This window comes from Citrus sinensis, chromosome 2, assembly GCF_022201045.2.
Source record: "Citrus sinensis cultivar Valencia sweet orange chromosome 2, DVS_A1.0, whole genome shotgun sequence".
Lineage (NCBI taxonomy): Eukaryota > Viridiplantae > Streptophyta > Magnoliopsida > Sapindales > Rutaceae > Citrus > Citrus sinensis.
In genome coordinates this window covers 3,181,062-3,204,629 of record NC_068557.1, presented here as the reverse complement: position 1 = coordinate 3,204,629, position 23,568 = coordinate 3,181,062, and the positions used below count along the sequence as shown (strand labels likewise).

Here is a 23,568-nt window from a genome sequence, read left to right as displayed (position 1 = left end):
CTCTTTAAAAATATTCAATGAAATTACAAGCTAATGTATAGTTATGATTTAACTATTTTGAGTTTTTAAATTGTAAACCACCAAATATATATGTATTGAAAAATGCTAACCTATAGTCGGACGAATTGTCTAAAATGTTGTAATGACTAAGATGCCATAACTTGGCACGCGGACTTGCTAAGCATTATAGAAAAATGTAAAGCCACTTTTTGTTCTTTTAAGTAGCAAATGAAACATCAATATATATATATATTAAACAAAACCTTTCATAAAATACGAAATATTTTTATCTTTAAAAAAATTCAGGCAATTTGCTCAAGCTCTTTTCTGGTCTAAAAGTATTATATAATTCTTGGGTGAGGCATATGTATTTTGTCGGCAGGATGACTTTGATGAATAATGAAATGAGAGGGCAGTGTTCGTAATTTACAAACTTTTTCCTCGACGAAGCGTCAGCTTCCTTGTTTCTTCTCTCAAATCATACACCACAGGTCAAGGGGCATCTCCGCTCGGCCGCTGAGTGCGCGTGACCAAAGACCAACAGTCAACGCGCCAGCATCTTATACCCGGCCACCTCCATGTTCTAGTAGCCATGGCATGAGCTTTCTTAACCCATCTGGGTCCAAATTCAAAGCAGTATTGTGAAGGAAGTATGGTTGATGCTGTAGTCTCATTTGTGGTGCAAAGGCTTGGGGATTATCTCATCCAAGAAGCCAAGACCTTAGGAGGAGTGAGGGATGAAGTGGAGTCGCTAAAAAAAGAACTCGAATGGATGCAATGCTTTGTAAAGGATGCAGAAGCCAAACAAGCTGGAAATGATTTGATACGCCAATGGGTATCTGACATCAGAGACATTGCTTACGATGCCGAGGATGTCTTAGATAAATATATGCTTAGTGTTACTCCCAAGAAAAGGCAACGACTCTTCGCTTATTCCATCAAGGAGTTAAATCTATTCAGCAAAGGCAAAGAAAAAGTCAGCCTGTACAGCATAGGCAAGGAGATTGAAACGCTCAACAAGAGACTCGGCGAGGTCTCCCGTAGGTGTGAATCATACGGCCTCCAAAATATCATCGACAAGAGCGAAGCAGAGAAACACGAGCTGCACATATTGAAGCAACTCAGACGAGTCAGCTGGTTTGATGTTGAAGAAAATCCGGTTGGCTTCGAGGATGATACTGACGTACTGTTGTCTAAACTTTTGGCGGGTGATGAGCCAAGGCGATTAGTGATTTCTATCTATGGTATGGGAGGTTTGGGCAAAACAACTCTTGCCAAAAAACTTTACCATAGCAGTGATGTCAAGAATAAATTCGAATGCTGTGCTTGGGTGTCTGTGTCCCAAGATTACCAATTTCAATATCTTCTCCTCAGGATTATAAAGTCCTTCAATATCATCAGCTCGGCGGAGGAGGGGGGCTTAGAGAATAAGAGTGAAGAAGATTTAGAGAGATGTCTTTACAAATCTTTGCAGGGAAAGACATACTTGATGGTTCTTGACGATGTATGGCGTAAAGTGGATTGGGAGAACCTAAGAAGAGCTTTCCCCGATAACAAGAATGGAAGCAGAGTAATTATCACAACCCGTAATAGAGAAGTAGCTGAGCGGTCAGATGAGAAGACTTATGTCCATAAACTTCGATTTCTAAGGGGAGATGAGAGTTGGCTTTTGTTCTGTGAGAAAGCCTTTCGTGGCACAAATAGAGAAAAAGGTCTGGAGAAGTTGGGAAGAGAGATGGTGGAAAAATGTGACGGCCTACCACTTGCCATAGTCGTATTGGGTGGACTTTTGTCTACAAAGACGCCGCAAGAGTGGCGGGTAGTGCGTGATCACATTGGCGACATTTAAGGAACGATTCTGTACATATCTCTTATTTGTTAGATTTAAGTTTTAATGATTTGTCTCATCAATTGAAGTTGTGCTTTCTTTACTTGAGTCTTTTTCCAGAGGATTTTGAAATCAATGTGGAGAAACTAATCCGGTTATTTGTTGCTGAAGGTTTTGTACCGCAAAGTGAAGATCGAACAATGGAAGAAGTGGCTAAAGATAATTTTGATGAGCTGATTAACAGAAGCTTAATTCAAGCAGAAGAAAGATGTTAGGGGAGGGTTTCAACGTGTCGAATCCATGATCTTCTGCGTGATCTTGCCATTCAAAAAGCGAAAGAGCTGAACTTTATTCACATTTGTGATGAAGCTAAAAATCCAACTCCTTCCTCAGTCCAATCATCATGTCGCCGTCAAGCTATTTATTCAGAGACTCCAAGTTTTTTCTGGCTGCATCACAGCAATTCACTCTCACGTTCCCTTTTGTTCTTCAACGAAAACGTGACATTGTTTGAAGAGCGAGACTTAGCACCACTGTTCAAAAGATTTTTGTTACTGAGAGTACTTGAAATTGAGGAATCAGGATATTTTAGCAGAATGTTGTTCGACAATCGCTTACATAATAAAAAGTTAGGAAAGTTGATTCACCTGAAGTATTTGGGAATAAGGGGTACAACTTTCATTAGGGATTTTCCATCTTCCATTTTCAATTTGCCGGGACTGCAGACTCTCGACTTGTCCCGTTGTATTGTACAGCTACCACCTGAAACTGATATGATGCGAGAGTTGAGACACTTAATTGGAAAATTAATAGGGACTCTACCGATAGAAAATTTGACTAATCTTCAGACTCTGAAGTATGTACGGTGTAAAAGCTGGATCAGAGTTAACACTGCTAAGTTGGTGAACCTTCGAGAGCTGCATATTGTAGGCGGCGATGGGCAATCGATGGGAGAAATGGAGTTCAGTTTTGAATCTATCGCAAAACTCAAAAACCTTCAGTTCTTATCGGTTAACCTCTCGGATGGTACTGTAGTACTGCCGCAGTCTTCTAATGCTTTCGCGTCACTGCAGCCACTCTCTCACTGTCAACGCCTTGTAGATTTGAGATTAACCGGGAGGATGACGACGTTACCAAAAGATATGCATGTCCTTTTGCCAAATCTTGAATGTCTGTCGCTAAAAGTTGTACTTCCCGAAGAAAATCCAATGCCTGCATTAGAGATGCTGTCGAACCTCACGATTCTTGACTTGAATTTCTACAGGGATTCCGGGGATCCTTACCATGAAAAGAAACTGAGCTGCAGGGCAGAGGGTTTTCCTCTGCTTGAAATTCTGCTACTTGATGCAGTAGAAGTTGGAATAGTGGAGTGGCAAGTAGAGGAACGAGCTATGCCTATGCTTAGAGGCTTGAAGATCCCATCAGACATCCCAAATTTAAATATTCCAGAAAGATTGAGATCAATACCTCTCCCAGCTGTATGGGAATTCGATGAAAGTAAGTATGCTTATGATTTGTGGCTGTTGCTGCACCACCCTCTGATCTGATCTTCGAAATACCTGCTTGTTTCAACTATGGTTATTTTTTAAAACTTTCTTTTTATTGTTGCCAGTTGGACAGTGAATTTATAGGTGCATGTAACTTTTACTTCATTTTCAGCTGTAGTTGGATTTTATTAGATAATCAGTTAGCATGATTTTCTTTATTTTGAATGGTAGGCAATGGCATTAATTCATAATACTAGTGTTTTTTCCCTTACTATTATCCTATTATTAAGAGACTATGATGTATTTTGAGGGATAATGTCAGTAGACTATAGATAGCGGTTCATTTGATTATGAGCAAACTTCCCTGAGTGGTTTTTGTTAGATGGAAATATAAATGTTTAATTTGTTCGATTCTAACTATATACGTATCACAATGTCTCCTTTGGTTGAAGAGAAAAACAGAATGTGACGTTAGATTACCATGTTATAATAGAAAATACTCATTTTGAATAAGCAAAAGAACAAACAATTGTTTAAATGGACAATTGGGGATGGTAAATCGGTTTCATTTCAGCATACTAGTTACTTATCTAAACTTATTATTGATACCTTTCAGGTTTCCTCTTCGGTGGCAGATTCTTTGGGGTCTACAATAGCAGAGATTATATGTGATTTAGGACCTCATTTTTACAGGTTTGCAGCCTGAGCGACATGTATCTGTTATGGATCATAATATATCAAGTTGAGGCTCTTAGATGAAAGGAATGCGAGGAATATTGTACCGTGTAATATCTTTTTTTTTTTTTAGCTTACTTACTTAAATCTGATAACATTCTTCCATCTGATTATAGTTAGCCTCAAAAGTGTGATTATTCTTGTAATTATCTGCATTCTTTTACTTGTATATAAGTGAAGCGAATATGATATGAACCTCATTAAAACTGAGGCTTAACAAATTTTCTATTTAAAGTTTTATTGTTTCACCTTTAGCGTCAATTTCCTACCTTTTCCAACTCATTTTGCCCAAATTGCGGCTACCGTACTGGATATCATTCTTCCTAAGTGTAATGTTATGGACTGTCTCATTTGGAAGCCATCGAAATGGAGTTATCTGTTTCTCACGGATAGTTACAAGTTCTGAAATTCCCGCCGTAAGTCCTGCGTATACTAAAAAGTTGTTCCATGACCAAGAAAGAGACGAAAACCGCCTAGATGTTCACCTAAATGATCTCTGAAAATCGCTCCACAGGCAGGATCACCCAGGTTTCCTTTAGACAATCCTTCGGAGTTAGCCTTAACCCATCCATCAAGAGGAGTCCGCAAAAACCATATTGGAACATGAGAGTGGATTACAATATTGTAATGGAACATGCTCTGTTCTGGAATAGGCAGAGGAGTAAAACATTTTTGATAGAAATACGAAAGGCTCAATGAAATGCTTTAAAAATAATTCTCGATCAAAAAGTCAGTATTGACAATACTGGTGGGAGAGCAGTGATTCATCTAAAATTTTGTTTGACGCATTTCATCGAACACTTTTCTAATTTCGTCAAACACCATTTTACTCAACTCACATTAACATTCATAATAAATTAATGAAAAGTTCATCATTAATTATCCACAGCCTATGCCAAAAACAAGATTCCTTATTTTTATCTTTTTTTTTTTAATAATTATAGTTAGAAAAACTTCCTTCACGCTTTTATTAGGTGAGTTTGAACTCCAATATCATCCGAAGAGATTTTATCAATTAAATTAACTAACAATTGCAATCATTTTCTTTACTGTCTATGCTCATCTTGTTAAATTAATTACAGTAAAAAATGTTAATAACAGATAATGTAACCTGTCCTAAACTTTTAGTTTAAAATATTCTTCCTAAAAGAGCTGCTAAATAACACAATGAATCCTCACAACTACATATATCTTGTCAATTTCGGTTAATCTTTTAGATATCTAAATAATACATAGCATGATTCCTAATTATTTAATTTATTTTAAAAAAAAAGAAGTACAAATTCAATGTGATTGAATAAATAAATGAGCAGGGAGATGGGAAACTCTACGTTGATTAATGAAATCCTTTTTAACTGTTGAGCAGATGAAACTATTACTTTTTATACTTCTAAAATTAACACAATTTATTATCTTCCCAAAACTTGGCAACTCCTCACGGAGAAATATAATTATAGGCAGCTGATAAGTTACATTATCATTAACATATAGCAACCCAAAATCAGTCACTAATTTAAGAATAGGTAGTTGTGGAACACTTGGGAAACTATGAGTTGGTAAATTTAAATTTGTTATAAATTATTAATAATGTTACTCCGCAATACTTTTATTTATATAAGTTTAGTAGAAGTTTGTCATTTGGGTAGGTTTGAATTTTGATAAGACCCATTATTTTTTATTTTAAAATAAATATTCGGCAAGTAGGTTTTCTTTATGGATCCTTCTTCGTTGCCAAGTTTGTCATTTTCCCACATGCTTCTTTGGGATTAAATTGAAGGAAAGTTCTTCACTTGTCAGTTTGTCAAGATTATTTGATGACGAATTTTCCAGCTGGTTTCTTGCAAGTTGCAGAAACAGTTCATAGCAATTTATTGAATTTTTTTTTTAAGTCAAGAAAGGTGTAACTCTAGTGATAAGGAACGATCTTTTTAAAACTTTAAGTCCTTTACTGAAAATTTTTTATATTTATATTTTCGATCCAGTTATCATCCAAAATTAGATAGTAACCCTCTTAATTTTCAATAATACTCTGTTGAAATTTGGAATGTTAATTTTGTGTGAGAGTATCTACCTCGAATATATATTAATAATATAAACGGGTTAAAATTATTTTAATGGGTATGGATTTAAAAGGTACGTAGATCCATTATTGATGTAACTTATGCTGATTTGTTTTTTTGTAAGATTGTGATAGGCACTGTTTCACTTATTCAAGAACATTAAAAATAAATACAATAAAACTTTAGTATTAGCTCTTTTAATATGTTCATAATAATAAAAATATTAACCTATTATATAACAAAAGTGTGATTCAACTAAATTGAACAAGAAAAAAGGGGAATTATCTTTAGCAACTAGAAGTCAAACTTGTAACAAGAGCTTTCTTCTTGAACGCTTAATCCTGAAAACAAAGAATCCTTGCTTCATCATCTGGCTTTCTATCTCACACACCAAGGCCACCAATGGTTGATGCAGTAGTCTCATTTGTGGTGCAAAGGCTTGGTGATTATCTCATTCAAGAAGCCGCCTTCTTAGGAGAAGTAAGAACTGAAGTTCGGTCGCTTAAGAAAGAACTGGAATGGATGCTCTGTTTCATAAAGGATGCCGAAGACAAACAAGTTGATGATCCCATGATCCGTCAGTGGGTGTCTGATATCAGAGACGTTGCTCATGATATTGAAGACGTCTTATATAACTTCACGCTTAAGGTAGACGATTCAGCTGAGATAGATGATCGGAAAAGAAAGCCAAGTTTCCTTGGTAAAATGAAGATCTGTTTGTGTGTATTCAATAAAGGAAAAGAAAAGATCGATTTGTATAACATTGGCAAGGAGATTGAAGAGCTCAGGAAGCGAGTCAGTGACATTTCTCGTAGACGTGAATCATATCATCTCGAAAGTACTGATAACTACAATCTTGAAGCAAAGGGTCATGATGTTTCTCGAAGAGTGAGAGAACTAAGAAGAGCAACCTCGTTTTCAATTGAAGGAAACGTTGTTGGCTTTGATGATGATGTCTCCAAATTGTTGGCCAAGCTTTTGAACAAAGAACCACGCCGTTTTGTAATCTCAGTCTATGGAATGGGTGGTTTGGGCAAAACTACCCTTGCTCGAAAGCTTTACCACAATAATGATGTTAAGAATAAATTTGATCGATGCGCTTGGGTTTCCGTGTCTCAAGATTATGATACTAAAGATCTTCTCCTAAGAATTATAAGATCTTTCAAGATCAATGTTCTGACAAGGGAGTTAGAGGAGATGAGAGAAGAAGATTTGGAGCGGTATCTTCATAATTGTTTGCAAGGAAAGTCATATTTGGTAGTTGTTGATGATGCATGGCAGAAAGAAACTTGGGAGAGCCTCAAAAGAGCCTTTCCGGACAACAAAAATGGCAGTCGAGTAATTATCACTACTCGAATTAAGGAGGTTGCTGAGCGTTCAGACGAGAATGCATATGCCCATAAGCTTCGATTTCTAAGATCGGATGAGAGCTGGGAGCTGTTCTGCGAGAAGGCCTTTCGGAAGTCAAATGGCAGCGAAGGATTGGAGAAATTGGGAAGAGAGATGGTGGAAAAATGCCGCGGCCTACCACTTGCTATAGTCGTTCTGGGAGGTCTCTTGTCCATGAAGAAGCCACAGGAGTGGCGTAGAGTTCGTGATCATCTTTGGCAACATTTAAAGAATGACTGCATCCATATATCCTCTTTGTTAAATTTAAGTTTTAGAAACCTGTCTCATGAATTGAAGCTATGCTTTCTGTATCTTGGTCTTTTTCCAGAGGATTTTGAAATTAATGTGCAAACTCTAATCCGACTTTTGGTGGCCGAGGGTTTTATACAGCAGGATACAGATCGATCCACGGAAGAAGTGGCTGGGGAAATCTTGGATGAGTTGATCAACAGAAGCTTGATTCAAATCGATAAAAGATGTTGGGGAAGGATTGCAACATGTCGAGTCCATGATCTTTTGCGGGATCTTGCAATTGAACAGGCAAAAAAGATAAAGTTTATTCACATCTGCAAGGATGCCCCAAATTTGATATCATCGTCATGCCGTCGTCAAGCTGTTCATTTTCGAATTATGGGGGACTGGGGCCTAGGACATTGTAATCCACGCTCAAGCTCCCTTTTGCTCTTCAACCAACGGTGGGATCCATCACTCCCTCTAACTTATACCTTAGGACCCTTGTCTTCAAGATTCACCTTATTGAGAGTGCTGAATTTCGAGGGTGTTGTAAGTAATGTCCTCTGCTCTGTAGGCGGGTGCTACAACTTACCTGAAGAGATGGTGAAGTTGGTTAACTTGAAGTATTTGAGATTAACAAACGCTCATATAGATGTCATTCCTTCATGCATTGCTAAGCTGCAGAGGCTTCAAACTCTTGATATATCTGGTAATATGGCTTTTATGGAGTTACCGAGAGAAATTTGTGAGTTAAAAGAGTTGAGACATCTAATTGGAAATTTTACGGGTACTTTGAATATAGAAAATTTGTCTAATCTTCAGACTCTGAAGTATGTAGAACGTGGAAGCTGGGCTGAAATTAATCCTGAAAAGTTGGTAAATCTTCGAGATTTGCGCATTATATCGAAGTATCAAGAAGAGGAGTTCTCATTCAAGTCGATTGCTTATCTGAAAAACCTTCAATTATTATCTATTAGACTTTCCGATGATACTTGTTTTGATTCATTGCAGCCACTTTCTGATTGTTCATATCTCATAGATTTGAGATTAAGTGGTAAGATTGAGAAATTGCCAGAAGACCTGCATGAAGTCTTGCCTAATCTCGAATGCCTTTCATTGAAGAAATCTCATCTCAAGGAAGACCCAATGCCTAAGTTAGAGAAGTTGCCGAACCTCACGATCCTTGACTTAGGCCTCAAGAGCTACGGTGGAAAGAAAATGATATGTACTACGAAGGGTTTTCACCTGCTTGAAATTCTACAACTTATTGATTTGAATGATCTAGCGCAATGGCAAGTAGAAGATGGAGCCATGCCTATTTTAAGAGGTTTGAGGGTCACCAATGCCTACAAACTGAAAATTCCAGAAAGATTGAAATCCATTCCTCTCCCAACCGAATGGGAATGCGATGAGAATTGGTAGCAAAAAAATACTTAAAGAGGCTTAGAGGTGTGTGCTTGACAATCATCTTAATTTTGATGTCATTTTATTTCCTTTACTCATCTGTTGTTAGTTTGAGATCATTCAAATGCAAGTTCTGGTCGTGTCATTGATCATATCACTTTTAATTCATTCTTCATAGAAAGAATCTTATCTTTCCTTGTTAGTCTTTTCCTCCTAATATGTTGTCTTCTCCGCAATTAAAGAACATAGGTGTTTGATGGAAATACAAAACTGTTTAATGACATGTCTCAAACAGAATTCTGAAGGAATCACTGCTCTGTCACCCGTGTTTGGGAATTCTAACTTTCAACCGAGGTTTGTCTTTGAATCATTTCGTCAAACAATTTTGTGTGTCCATCAAACACTAATTTGATCTTCTGCTTACTGCAAAATCGAGTATTTTCCATTACAATGTTGTAGTCAACTCTCACGTTCTCTTTTGCTTTTCAAATAAGTGCTGTTATTTATCCCTCACTTGAGATATCTTACGAAAGCCTTGTCATGTAGGGATGGCAAAAATCCCTACGGGGACGGGTATTTTCGGGGATTTTCCCCATTCGGGGAGGGTATGGGGATAATTTCATATCCAATTTCTTATTCGGGGAAGGGGACGGGGAAATTTTTTTACCCAATTTCTTATTCGGGGAGGGGACGGGGATGAGGTGGAATCCCCATCCCCTACCCATTTCCCCATTTTAATTTTTAATTTAATATTTATTTTTTAAAATTACTAGTAAATAAATAATAAAATTTGAATTATAAAATTATAAGTATTGGTAAAAATAAAAAATATCAAAATATTTATATTATTAAACTTTTAGGCCTAATTAACTAATTAAAGTCCTAAATTTTTATTTATGTCATTAAAAAGACCGGACAGATTCTATTAGCCCAAAACTTTTGTTTTAATTTTAATATTCATTAAATATTTTAAACTTAAATCTATTTTTTATTTATCTTAAATCTATTTTTTATTTATTTTTAGATGTTATAATTGCCCACAGCAAATCACAATTTTAATATCTAATCTAATTTAATATTTGCTCTTGATTTGCTTCGACTTAACTATTATGTTGTAAAGGGAATAGTCCACATTTATAAAATGCCCACGCCACCATTGAAAAGTTAATTTTGAATCTAAATTTGATTTTATTTGTAACAATTTTGTATTAGGCTATTAATTTATTCATGATTATCCCTTGCATGCTGCGTTACTTACTAATTTAATGTATGTGACTTTTGTAATGGATATTAATGTAAGATATATTTCGAACTTTACTTTTATTTGAATTTTTTATTTTAATATGATTAACTCAAAATCGAAAACAAAAAAAATGTATTAGTTATTCGGGGATCGGGGATCCTCAGGGATCCCCTGTTATTATTCGGGGAGGGGATGGGGATTCTCTTAAATAATTTTGACGGGGATGGGGAGGGGACGGGGACATACGCAAAATATCGGGGATGGGTACGGGGAGATTGGTCCCCTCCCCTCCCCTCCCCATTGCCATCTCTATTGTCATGTGATTACAAATTTACAATTAGGAGTGGCCAACCTCAAGTACCTAACACCATGTTTTCGAAAGCTTTCTCTGCTATCTGACTATGTTGTTGTTGGATATGTTCGTTGATTTTTTTGTGTTGTGATGTGGATTCTTTTCAGACACAAAGTCTCTAAGAATCTAGATCTGGAAAGTTATAGGCTATGGATCGATCTTTTTTCAATGGATTTGTCACTACATTAATTAGCCAATAAAGCCTAACCCGTGGCGAAGGGTGTGTTGACAGAGCCGATGAATATCCCAGAGGGAACTATGTTCTGTACATTATTAGCATTGGAGGTACACCCTTTAGGGGTATGTCTTGGCACAGATTTCCTCCAAGTTCATTACTATGACTTAAAGGGTTTATTATCTGAGTGTGTATTGCAATAATTTTTTTTTAATAAAGAAAAATAAATAGATGTTTATTTGAAACTTATATTGTACTGTTATTGTACTTATTTAATCAATTTTGAGTATTTTTGAGCCACTTCTGATTACAACTACACTTACATGCCTAGTCATGGTAGCTACTTCATCAAACCTGTGGCAAGTAGGGAGCAACTATGAACAAAACAAACTCACTAATGAGTAATGGACAATTCACAAAGCAAGTTACAAAAATCATAGGTACATTTTGTCTTCAAAGTTTGACGATTGTATTGTATTACCGTGTTACGACTGATTGACTATCAAACGCTAAGAGTGAAACTCTTGGGAAGTTTTAAAAGTGTCAATACCAGGTACTTAAAAAGTCCCAAATAACTGGGTCTTGCCCATATTGATGTATCTTTTAAGAAAGTTATGCAGGATTAGCTTAAAAATATTAGCACACTGGGGTTAGCGTAATTTAAGTGGATCTAGTACAGAGCTATCAGTTAGAAGTTTGCAAGGGAAGAACTGCACATCTAACTCATCGTTTGCGACTTTCATGAGGAAAACAGGGTGAAAATCTGTTTCAATGTGTTTCATTCGCGAATGAAATTTGATTTCTTTTGGTAATGATTTCAGCACAGTCATGGGTCATTGCCTCGCACTCTGACTCAGCACTGGTTTTAACATCACTTGTTGCTTCTTGAGCGAATGAAATTTGATTTCTTTTGGTAATGATTTCAGCACAGTCATGGGCCATTGCCTCGCACTCTGACTCAGCACTGGTTTTAACATCACTTGTTGCTTCTTTGAGCTTCAAGAAATCAAGTCTTTCACCCAAGTAAATGCTCCCACTACAATTCTGCAAAATGTGGCATTCCAGAAAGGATTTCCTTCATATATATACTTTGACAGCTTCTGTGTATTACTTAGAAGGATTGGCATTCCCTTGTAGGTTCCCATTTGGTGCTTTACTTGAGACACACTGAGTTGATTGCTGCTTCTTGTTACTTCTATACCAAGTAATTCAAATCTTTCATTTCCTTTATAGCAAGGTCTTTTCCAATTTAAGGATGGCTTCCTTGATCTCTGCTACTGTTATAGCCAATAGATAGAATGAAAATTGTGTTTACTTATTTTTTGAAAAATAAAAATAACAGTTAGTACGGTTAGGTATTTAGAGTGTTTTGGATCATTCTTGATTGCAACCACACTGCATACCAAGTCGTATTGGCTATTTCTACGAACTTGTGACTTATGAGTAATGGAAAATTGACGAAGTGAGTTACATACTGGCATGTTTGTTCAAAAATCACAGTGGTGTTAGCTACATATTTGATTATTTTGAGTGATAAATTTTGCTGTGCAATCAGCAGCTAGTAGTTATATGATATTAAGGATGGTTTGATCTTTCAAGGGAAAAACAAAATGTGGGTTTTGCCAAAACTCAAAAGGGAAAATTATAAAATGAAGAAATTGTAATTATAACAAATTGGAACCCACTATATACTACCAAAATTAACGGCCTAGCTAACAGTAACAGAAGGTAAAGTGAAAATGAAATTGAAAGTAAAAAGGTACACAAGCAGAAAGATTTCAGAACTCATTAGATCAGAATTAAGGGTAAGGTTGTCATATCAGGTTTCTTCACATTCCCCCTCAGCTGGTGGAGGAATTGATCTGAGTCTTTCTGGAATTCTCGACTTCAAGTGTTCTGGAATCCTCAATCCCCGGAGCCTAGGCATAGCTCCTTCCTCTACTTGCCACTCCTCTAATTCATCCACAAGAAGTTGTAGAATTTCAAGCCGAGGAAAACCTTTTGCTGTGCAGAACAGTTTCTTTCCGGAGTAAGAATCATAGCTCAAGTCAAGAATCACCAGGTTCGACATCTTCTCCAACTCAGGCATTGGATCATCATCAAGATTTGAGTCTTCCAATGACAAACATTCGAGATTTGGCAAGATGACATGTATGTCTTCTGGTAATTTCTCAATCTTCCCTCGCAGTCTCAAATCCGAAAGGCATGGACAATCACAGAGTGGTTGCAGTAAATCAAATGAACGCTCACCTGACAGTTTAATTGACAATATTTGAAGGCTTTTTAGTTTGGCAATAGAGTTGAAAGTGAACAGTACCTTTTCTCTCGTCCATTCTTTGTCTTCTATGTGCAGCTCTCGAAGGTTGATCAGTTTATCAGGACTAAGCCGATTCCAGCTTTCAACGCTCACATACTTAAGAGTTCGAAGGTTAGTCAAATTTTCTATCGGCAAATACCCGCTGAAATTTCCAATCAAATGTCTCAATTCTGTCAACTTACTAATTTCAGTCGGTATACCACACAGTGTGTCGGACAAGTCCAAAGTTTGTAGTCTCTGCAACTTTTCAATGGAGGGTGGGAGATTATCTATAGGTGAATTCCTTAATCTCAAGTACTTCAAATGAATCAACTGCCCTATCTCTACCGGTAAGGGGAATTCAGAAAAAATTCCGGTGCGAAAACGGTTAACAACCTCAGCATCATACACCCTTAATAATGAAAAACTTGTGAACAACCATCTTAAATCTCTCTCGACTTGGAAGATATACTCCCTCTCATAGTTGAAGTGCAGAAGGGAGCGTGAGAGTAGATTATTATCATCCTGTGACCAAAAATAACCTGAATAGGCAGCTTGCCTTCGACATGATGATACGAGTAAAGGGCGGGTTTGACGATTGGCTTGGGCACATATGTGAAAAAAGTTGAGCTCTTTTGCCTTTTGAATTGCAAGATCCCTCAGAAGATCGTGTACTCGACATGTCGCTATCCTCCCCCAACTTATTTTTCCAATTTGAATCAAGCTTCTGTTAATAAGCTCATTCAAGATATCTTTAGCCACATCTTCCATTACTTGATCATCTTCATTTTGATCAATAAAACCTTCGGCCACTATCAATCGAATTAATCTCTCGATATTGATATCAGCGTCTTCAGGAAAAATGCCGAGATAAAGGAAACACAACTTCAATTGATAAGACAAATCATTGAAGCTTAGATCTAACAAATGAGAGATTTGAATTGAGTCTGCCCTTAAGTGTCTCCAAATGTGATCACGCACAATCCGCCACTCTTGTGGTTTCTTTTTAGACAAAAGCCCGCCTAATACAACTATGGCAAGCGGTAGGCCACCACATTTTTCTAGCATTTCTCTTCCCAGCTTCTCCAATCCTTCATCTGCATTGAAGCTCTGAAAGGCTTTCTCACAAAATAGCTTCCAACTCTCATCTGGCCTTAGAAATGGAAGTTCATAGGCATGGGTTCTTTCATCTGAGCGTTCAGCGACTTCTCTGATGCGAGTGGTGAGAATTACCCTGCTCCCATTCTTGCTATCCGGAAATGCTCTTTTCAGGCTCTCCCATGTTTCTTTCTGCCATACATCATCAATCACCACCAAGTATGAGTACCCTTGCAAAGACTGGTATAGACATCGTTCCAAATCTTCCTCTCTCATCTTCTCTAAGTTGCTTGGAGAATCGATATTGAAAGAGTTTATAATTCTCATAAGAAGGTCTTCAGTTCTATACTCTTGAGACACAGACACCCAAGCACAACAAGCGAATTTATGCTTAACATCATTGTGGTGGTAAAGTTTTCGAGCAAGAGTTGTTTTACCCAAACCACCCATGCCAAAGATAGAAATTACAGAACGCCGCGGATCTTCTTTAAGAAGGTGAGCCAACAACTTGTTAGCATCATCCTCGAAGCCAACGACATTTTCTTCAACCGCATAGAAGGATGCGGACCTTCTTAGTTGTTTCAATTTCTGATGTGCCTTGCTGTTCTCTGCTGCTGCTTCCCTCTTGTTATAATTAATATCTTGGAGGCAAAATAACTCTCGATTCCGAGCGCTATCATCGAGTCTCTTCCTGAGTGCTGCAATCTCCTCGCCTATGCTGTATAGTTTCACCTTTTCCTTGCCTTTGTGGAAGAGCCCGCAGCCTGCTTTAATGGAAGCAAAGAATTTTGATTTTGAGCCCTTTCCGGAAATTCCCGATGATCCTCCTTTGTGGACTTGTAACAAAAATTTGTCTAATACGTCTTCAGCATCATAAGCAATCTCTCTGATCTCAGATACCCACTTACGAATCAAAGGGTTGTCATCTTGTTTCTCTTCAGCATCCTTTACGAAACATTGCATCCAACCCAATGTGTTCTTCAGTGACTCCACTTCATTTCTCACTTCTTTTAAGAAGATTGCTTCTTGTATGAGATAGTCACCAAGCTTTTGCACAACAAATGAGACTATGGCATCAACCATAGTTGGCAAGCAGCTGATCAAAGAGGCCTTGCTGTCAAAGATGAACTCAATTGACGGCTGCAAGCAAGATGAGAGAGCAATGAAGGAAGATTGATGGTCTAAATCCAAGTCTTCGCGACGCGGCATATGTGGGGCAGGAGGCTGGCATGTGCCAGCACCATTTCTTTATTTTCTTTATTGCGTTCACATTAATTCTACGAAAATCAATAATATAAGTACTGTTCGGATTTGGGAAACTTTTAAGATACAGTTATTGTAAAAAAAAAAAAATTCTAAGCCTAAAATAAAAATTAATAATATATAATAAATATAAATTTTAAATAATAATTTTGATAAAATTATTAAAGATATAATAGATTTTTTATTATATAAATAAAAAATTATATTAACATATTTTTTAAGTTACAGCAATTAATATTTACTAAACATTTTAATACTATACATTCTCAATCTCAAACACACCTATAATAAGGATCTCAATTATTTCCTATTACCTAGTTTTTAAGTTATAAGTTATAATATCAATCATGAATCAAATGTTTGCATTAATTAGAGTTGAGATCCATAACATTATAGACTTTTCAATTATCATATCACATGTAAAATGGGTCACTTATTTTAAAATTTTATTAATTTTCAAAAAATATTTTAATACAACTACATTGATGGCATAATCAAAAAATCTATTGAGAAATGTCTTGATAAAATCCAAACGAACAAATATAATCCAAATTAAAAGAAAATTTACCATGCCCACATGGAAATACTCAGACCATTACGATTTTATTAATTTTGCTCCCAGTTGACGCAATTGCGATTGAGGAGTCAATGCCACCGATGGCAGCTTGCAAGTGGCAAATATTGAGCTTTACAGTTGGAGAGCATAGAAGAAATTAAAAGGATTCTTCTGCGCAACTTACAATCCAATAGAAAGTTAATGCTAATAGCCAATTATAGATATTTTATTGAGATTTCAACAAATATAAGCTTTAACTTGTAAAAAAAAAAAAAACTTATTACAACACACACATACACACATTAGAATATTAAATACGTGAATTTATGGGTTAAACCCTCACTTCAATCGATTTGCTACAGTGTGATCTTTCTATTAGATTGATTGATTAGCTTTTGAACAATTTTGATTTTGATTGTGATTTCTGTTTTGCTTTTAGTTTAGTTTTAGTTTGTACTTTTAAGCGATGGGTTATTGAGAATTAATCTGGGTAATTTTTTGTTTGTTTGATCATAATTACATAGATGCATCCATCAGACCGGTTTAATTAATTTTTCTAATTGGTTATTAATTTTTTTTTTAATTCTTTTGGGTTATTTTCTTTTATTAATATGCATTCATGTTTTTTTTTAATACATTCATGCTAGCTATTCCTTTGGGTACAAATTGTAAACGAACTTTCAAGTTTACATATGTATGATAGAGACTCGTTTCTACAACTTGCTAAAACGTTTAGAACTTATATTTTTTTAAAAAATATCTTAATTAAATTTCTAAAGTAAGATCACGATTTAATGGACAAAATTGAAAAAGACGAGAGATATCAATATATGTAGGATCATTAAAAAATATATATTCAATGGTTTAATTGTTGAGATTAAGTGTAAATATAAAATTTTATTCCAAATAAAAAGGCTAAAGTGGAATCTTGGTTTGGCCTACTTTTTTTTAATTTTATTTTTCTTTAATAGAATTTGTATAAAATAGTTTGTATAAAGACTTAAGTCTATTGATTGATTCTTCAACCACCAATAAAATTGGAATCTTAGCTTGGAAGTCATGACCAAAAGAAATTAATTAAAAACCATGGAAACATGATTAACTATTTATTAATGTTTTATTATTTACATTTTAGTAATTTATAAAATTAAATTAACTTGAGTATATGATTAACAATTTTACTGTTGAAATAATGAGAGAAATTAATAATTTTTTAGTTTTTAAAATTTATTTTGGGTCAGGTTCGAGGGACTCATTAAATCCACAGACTTGAACCCAAAAACATTTTAGACCTAAGGCTTATCCCTGAAGTGGACTCAATTCCATTTTCAAACTTTTTTGACGGCCCACAAATGTTACTGTTTAGGCGAAATAGTAATCTTAAGTTCTACTTAGATTTTGATTTTTTTTTTTTTTTTAAGGGATTTTGACTCGATTTAAGCTCTTCTAATGTCAGTATCTCTTTGACAATAATCTTATTACTACCTATGTGAGAAAACTAATTATTATTCAAATAATACATGCAAATCTATGTAAATCATGTTGCAATTTAGATTAGAACTCAATCCAATCTTGACCCCAAGAACAATGCTACAAACTGATATCTTGATCAAGAATGACTAACTAGCTAATTTGAGAACAAAACAATCTAAAAATAGAGGTTAAACAATGAAACAACAGAGAGAAGATTTATAGAGGTTTAGCCATTAACCCCTACATCCTCTTGAGAAAAAGGGCTGTGATTCTTTCCATCAATGCAAGAACAAGGTACAAGCTTTCCAAGGAGATTACAAAGAATTGAAAAATCACTGCATTACAGCCATTAGAGCCTTTTATACAAGTATGGAAGCACCTAGACGCTCGGCCCTGAAGCCAGCCTTGCGTTCTGGGTTTTGTTGCGACAAACCCAGAAAATTCCCGCTTCTTTTAACTGGTTATAATAGATTCTCCACGTGCTGAACATGTGCTAACATTAAGTAGTTTAAACGACATGGGAAGTTTGCCGTTTTGAAGCAATAAGCTGTTAAGTGGTCACGTGCAAAACACGTTCTTTACTTAACAAACTTTATCTGACATGGGATTACTGTCATACATCCAATATGAGCTTCCATCCGACATGTCGTCTTAAACAAGCACTTGTGACCGACACTGTCGTTTTTACTTGTATATTGAATTCTGATTCACTCTTAACAAATCAATACTACAAGCACCACTGTATTGCCTAAAACTAAGGAATATCTTTATTATCAATTTATCAATTGACTAATATTCGTTGAATTAGTAAATTTTCCATAGTCCAAGGCTATTAATTTATCGACGTTCTGTTGAAATATATGTACATAGACATACATACATACATACATACACACACATGGAAACATGTTAAAGAAACCCAAATTTTGACTAGCTCAAATGGGGCTAGTTAATATTTTCCTTTATTTATAAATTAAGTTTCGAATATTTTGGACTTTGCTAATATAGGTGTGCAAATCATTTTATACAAGCATATTTCTTAGTAGAAGGTCCAAGAAGGAGAGTTATCTCTCGCTAAACATGTGATGTATGTATAGACTCATTATTTAATGAGTGTTCCCGTATCTTATTAAAGTATAAGAACCGCCATTTTACTTTATTTATAAATTAAGTTGCGAAATTTTGGACTTTCGGTAATATGGGTGTGCAAATCATTTAATTCAAGCATATCTCTTGTTAAATTGTCAAAGAAGTAGATTGTCTCTTGCTAAACATGTTATCTACAATTTTGGTTTGATATGCATGGTAGGTGTGCTGCTTGATCTATATCTCTGTCAAAAATTTAATTGCAAATAAAGTGAAAAAAAAAATTAAGGGCTTTGGAGATATATTAAAATGCAATATTATAGCGATTATCATGTGTTCCGTTTGCTATACTAATCCCACCAATCAACATTTGTATTCGCTTCTTCTATGGGTTGTCAATAGAATTAACATTCTTTAAACATAACAGAATTTTTTTATATTAATGCTCGATAAATTAATAGAAGTTCTTACAGTATATAACTTTTAATGTTTCATTGGACGGGTACTATATTGACTACAAGTCTACATAAACGCTGGTGCAAAAAAGTAGCAAATATGAAGAGGGCACTAAAAGTGGAGATACAAGGCAGAGAAATCATCAAACCATCTCACCCAACTCCTCATCACCTAAGAAATTTGGAACTCTCTCTTTTAGACCAGACCAATTATTCGCTATATGTATGCACTTGTTTTCTCTACAAAGTAAACAACAATGTTAAAGCTGACCAAGTTTCGCAACGTCTGAAATCGTCCCTATCAGAAACTCTCACAAAATTCTACCCGTTTGCTGGCAGAGTTAAAGACGATTTCTCAATTGAATGTAATGACGAGGGAGTTGAATTCATTGACGGTCGTGCAGATGGTTTTTTGTCTGAATATCTACAAAATCCTGATCAGAAGTTATTAACCGAATTCCAACCATTTGGCGGCAAAGGAGACCCAATAGCAGGCAAGGGTCCATTACTAATTCTTCAGGTTACTTTTTTCAAATGCGGAGGAGTGGCAATCACAACGCTCTCATCGCACAAGCTTATTGATGCATTGTCAAGCTCCATATTCATTAGTTGCTGGGCCGCCGTAGCTCGTGGTGAGTTTCGCAAGGCAGTGGTTCCCGAATTTGTTGCAGCATCTATTTTTCCACCAAGTGAATCCTTCGTGCCCTTCCCTACACATTTTTCACCAGCTGAATCCAACAGGTTTGTGTTTGATGCCTCAAAGCTTGCTCAACTTCAGGCTGAAGTCGCCAGTGCAAGCGTTCCAAGACCATCCCGCGTCGAAGCTCTGACTGCACTTATTTGGAAGTGTGCAAGGACTGCGTCAAGATCGAACCGCGGCTTTGCAAGGCCATCTTTGTTAGTACAAGCAGTAAACTTGCGTTCGGTGGTGGTGCCACCCTTGTCCGAGAACTCTGTCGGTAATAGCATAGGGTTTATGCCTGCCCAAACGAGTGAGAAGGAGATGGAATTACAAGAATTGGTTTGTAAACTCAGGAAAGCAAAGGATGAATTCAGCAATAACGGTATACAAACTTTGCTAGAAACCAAGAGCATACTCAATGTTTCAGAGTCAACTAGAGACAAGTTTGAAAGAGATGAGATCGATTTCTTCTCTTTCACCAGCATGATTAGCTTTCCCGTTCACGAAGGAGCAGATTTCGGATGGGGAAAGCCAATACATGTGACTTTCCCAAATTATACGACACCGAACGTAGTTATACTTGTGAGCACAGAAGATGGTGCAGGAATAGAAGCATTCGTGTATTTGAGCCCAGAGGACATGCCCATTTTTGAACGCAGCCAAGAGCTGCTTTCATTTGCTACTCTTAATCCACCTGTCCAAGTGAATGAAAAGGAAAAAGGGTCCTTTGCCTCGAAGTCTTCCCTTTGATTCGCATATAACATGTTGGCGTTGCCGCTCCCTGAGTGTAGCACGACTAGGCGTCGGCGGCCAGTTGATTGTTGCAGTGCTTTGCGATTTGGTTGGTCAATTGGTCGTCGCATGCGTGTGTCTGTGATTTGGTCGTTTGTTCATCACTTAAATTTACTATTTATTTAAAATAATGATAATTTATTTATTAATAAAAAATAATACCGTTGACCATTTATATAAATGGTTCTTTCTTTCCAAGCAATATCAATTAATTATCAATGTTATTTATTAGTAAACTCTTATATTTTTAAATATTATATACAAATTCAATTAAAGCTGAATATAATTGAAACCTACTTAAATATATAATCAAACTAATATATCAAGGTCTAATATAATATACAATATCCATCAATTCAATAAAATTATTTCTTATGTATTTAAATCGTCCTTGAATCTAATAAGTAAATGTCCCTTCAATTGATTTGATACCGATTGAGATACATATTAATTGAAATATGTAACGTTACTCAAAATAAGAATAGCTAGCAATTGGGCTGAAATTTTTACTATTCCGATTTGATTTTGGCTCCTGTGGCTGCTTCAAGCCACAAACTTGTACTTGAGTAAGATTTAAAGATGTGAAATCTCAATTTTGATGAGCAAAAACTTGATCCAATGTAGCTGAATTTCTCTTCTCTTTGTAGCTTCTCATACGAAGTCAAAACTTCAAAGTTTTTGACTCCTTAAATTCTGATAGGTGGTGTGACGATACGAATAGAGTGTAACGTTTGCATTTTCTCAAATGAACTATGCCACATTACTAATTCGAAATATAAATTTCATATTTATTTTATAAATTTATTTAGTCTAGCGTCTTAGACTTTAATAAAGTTTGTTAAAATTTTTTATTTAATAATTTAATATTATTATATTATTAAATCTTAGGATTCAATAATTTTTTAGAAATTTAACAAAATTCAAAATTTTTACATGCAAGCCTCAGAATTGTTTATTCAACATGAGACGTGGCAAGTTCCTAATACAATAGTAAATAATCAGCCAACGTCATTGATGATGCAAGGATATAGGCCACGCAGACAAAAAAGGTCAACTACTTTTTGTGTCAGAGAAAATCGCACAACCCGGCCCCAAATCTAACCCAAGATAGGCTAATCTCACTTGCCGTGCCGAAGCCAAATCCACCACCTAATCACCACGTGACAACAAGGATGGAAGTCTGGAACCAACGCACGGGAGCATGCGCATGGAACTACTCCAATTGCCGTATAAATAAATAAATATGTCCGTGTTATTATTCTATTAATAATTAGTATATGATAATTCTTCACATTAGGATATATGTAACACAATTATTCTTTTGAGTTATTTTGATAAAGATACTAATTAATATCTTAAAAAGTTTTTTTTACACATATTTTATTGAAAATCAACCTTTTTTTATATTTAGTTTCATTTTTCATCATCTCCTTACTATTAAAAACATCAAATTATTTTCTAAAACTCATTATTTTTAACCGTTGACCATTGTTGACTCATAAAAATACGAAAAATATCCCTACTTTAACATAATATTCTTGTAATGACATTGTGGGGGTAAAAAACAAAATTAATGTATGACTAATTATTGAAAAATGAAAAAATTAGTTGATGTATGACAAGTCATTGAAAAATAAATTAAAAAATAAAATGTTGAAATGAATTAATGGGCTTAAATAAATTGATAGTTTTCCTAAATTAAGAAATTTAGTTAAACAAATTACAAGACATGCCATCGCATTTAAATTACTATAATGTCATCTTTGTCTTTTTCTTTTATTTTTCATTTTCTTTCATTTCTCTTCATCTTTTCTTTCATTTTTTTCATCATCCTTACTCCTTTGTCTTTTCCTTTCATTTATTTTTTTCCTCATACTTACTCCTTCTTCGTCTTTTTCTTCATTTTTTCCCATTTATTTCATGTACATGACTCCAGTAATATTTTTATCTTTCCTTTCATTTTTCTCATCCTTACACCTTTCATTTGTTTTGTGAAATTCCAGTAGCATTTTTCTTTTGTTCTTTGATTTTCCTTTTTTTATATCTATCCTTTACCAAATGAAAAAAAGAATAATAATGATAATAAAAAATGAAAGAAGGTAAAATATTATTCTTTTTTCCATTTGTAGCTTTTAATTAATTTCTATATTTATTTTTTAAATAAATTTTTAAATACGAAAAGGTAAAATTTAATAATTTCAAAAAAATTAGTCATATAGGCACAAAATAAAAAATATTTTAAAGTATTAGGGAGCATAGTATAAATATTTAAAATATTTATGTGTGTTTTGAAAAACCTAGAAAGATTTAAACCCTATGAAAATTAGTCTACTTAGGTTTGATATTTTTTCTATTAATTGACTGTTAGGAAAATGTGCAGATATTATTTTACCCTTTTAGTCATTTAAAAGATAATAGAGAGATAACGAATTTTTAGGGTAACTGAATATTTTTAATAATAAAGATGGTGATTTAAAAATTGTCACTTCACGAGAGGTAGGTTGAAATTAACCCATTTTTAAGACTTCCGTTGACTTGACGCTATTTTTGTAGAGCTGGGCTTTGCTTTTTTTTTTTTTTCAGATTATATTATTTTTACTTTAAGTTTATTAAATTAAAAGCTAATACTTCAGTAAACACGATCTTGACGTGAATCCAATTATTTAATTAAAATAAAATTTAATTTCAAAACCTATTTTCAATTGATTTCCAAATATATATATCGCAACCCGATCGAAATTAGGTTATTTTTACCGTATTCTAAATTATATGGTCTTAACCTATATCTAACAATTAACTAGGAATTTATTAAAAGGAAAAACTACAAAAAGAAATTGTTAAAAAAAAAAACTAAAAAGACTCGATGGACACGTGTAAGGACTGTGTGCAGTTCCAACGTATTATGTTCTGTACCTCTTGAAACTCCACGAGTCGCCACGTGTTGTTATGTGGGACCGACG

The 23,568-nt window shown here is 35.0% G+C and overlaps 5 protein-coding genes across 5 annotated transcripts; 4 read left to right on the top strand and 1 right to left on the bottom strand.

Moving 5' to 3' along the window:
- The first annotated feature begins 282 nt into the window (after window positions 1-282).
- On the top strand, window positions 283-4,298 carry LOC102611265 (disease resistance protein RPP13-like). The gene is made up of 2 exons (XM_006470582.4): window positions 283-3,325; window positions 3,932-4,298. Exon 1 carries the CDS (start codon window positions 653-655, stop codon window positions 1,847-1,849), a length of 1,197 nt encoding a protein of 398 aa, XP_006470645.1. The 5' UTR covers window positions 283-652; the 3' UTR covers window positions 1,850-3,325; window positions 3,932-4,298.
- Window positions 2,029-3,375, top strand: LOC107175935 (putative disease resistance RPP13-like protein 2). Its single transcript, XM_015527840.1, has 2 exons — window positions 2,029-2,098; window positions 2,198-3,375. The coding sequence occupies exons 1-2, from the start codon at window positions 2,029-2,031 to the stop codon at window positions 3,373-3,375; spliced, it is 1,248 nt and encodes a 415-aa protein (XP_015383326.1).
- A 2,035-nt stretch (window positions 4,299-6,333) lies between the features above and the next one.
- Window positions 6,334-9,321, top strand: LOC102610960 (disease resistance protein RPP13-like). The gene has a single exon (XM_025094437.2). The coding sequence runs from the start codon at window positions 6,513-6,515 to the stop codon at window positions 9,153-9,155; it is 2,643 nt and encodes an 880-aa protein (XP_024950205.1). The 5' UTR covers window positions 6,334-6,512; the 3' UTR covers window positions 9,156-9,321.
- A 3,199-nt stretch (window positions 9,322-12,520) lies between these two features.
- LOC102610659 (disease resistance protein RPP13-like) lies at window positions 12,521-15,533 on the bottom strand. The gene has a single exon (XM_006470580.4). It carries the CDS (start codon window positions 15,508-15,510, stop codon window positions 12,727-12,729), a length of 2,784 nt encoding a protein of 927 aa, XP_006470643.1. The 5' UTR covers window positions 15,511-15,533; the 3' UTR covers window positions 12,521-12,726.
- Window positions 15,534-19,027: 3,494 nt separating this feature from the next.
- LOC102610356 (BAHD acyltransferase BIA1-like) lies at window positions 19,028-20,806 on the top strand. Its single transcript, XM_006470579.3, has one exon. It carries the CDS (start codon window positions 19,166-19,168, stop codon window positions 20,564-20,566), a length of 1,401 nt encoding a protein of 466 aa, XP_006470642.1. The 5' UTR covers window positions 19,028-19,165; the 3' UTR covers window positions 20,567-20,806.
- The last annotated feature ends 2,762 nt before the right edge of the window (window positions 20,807-23,568 follow it).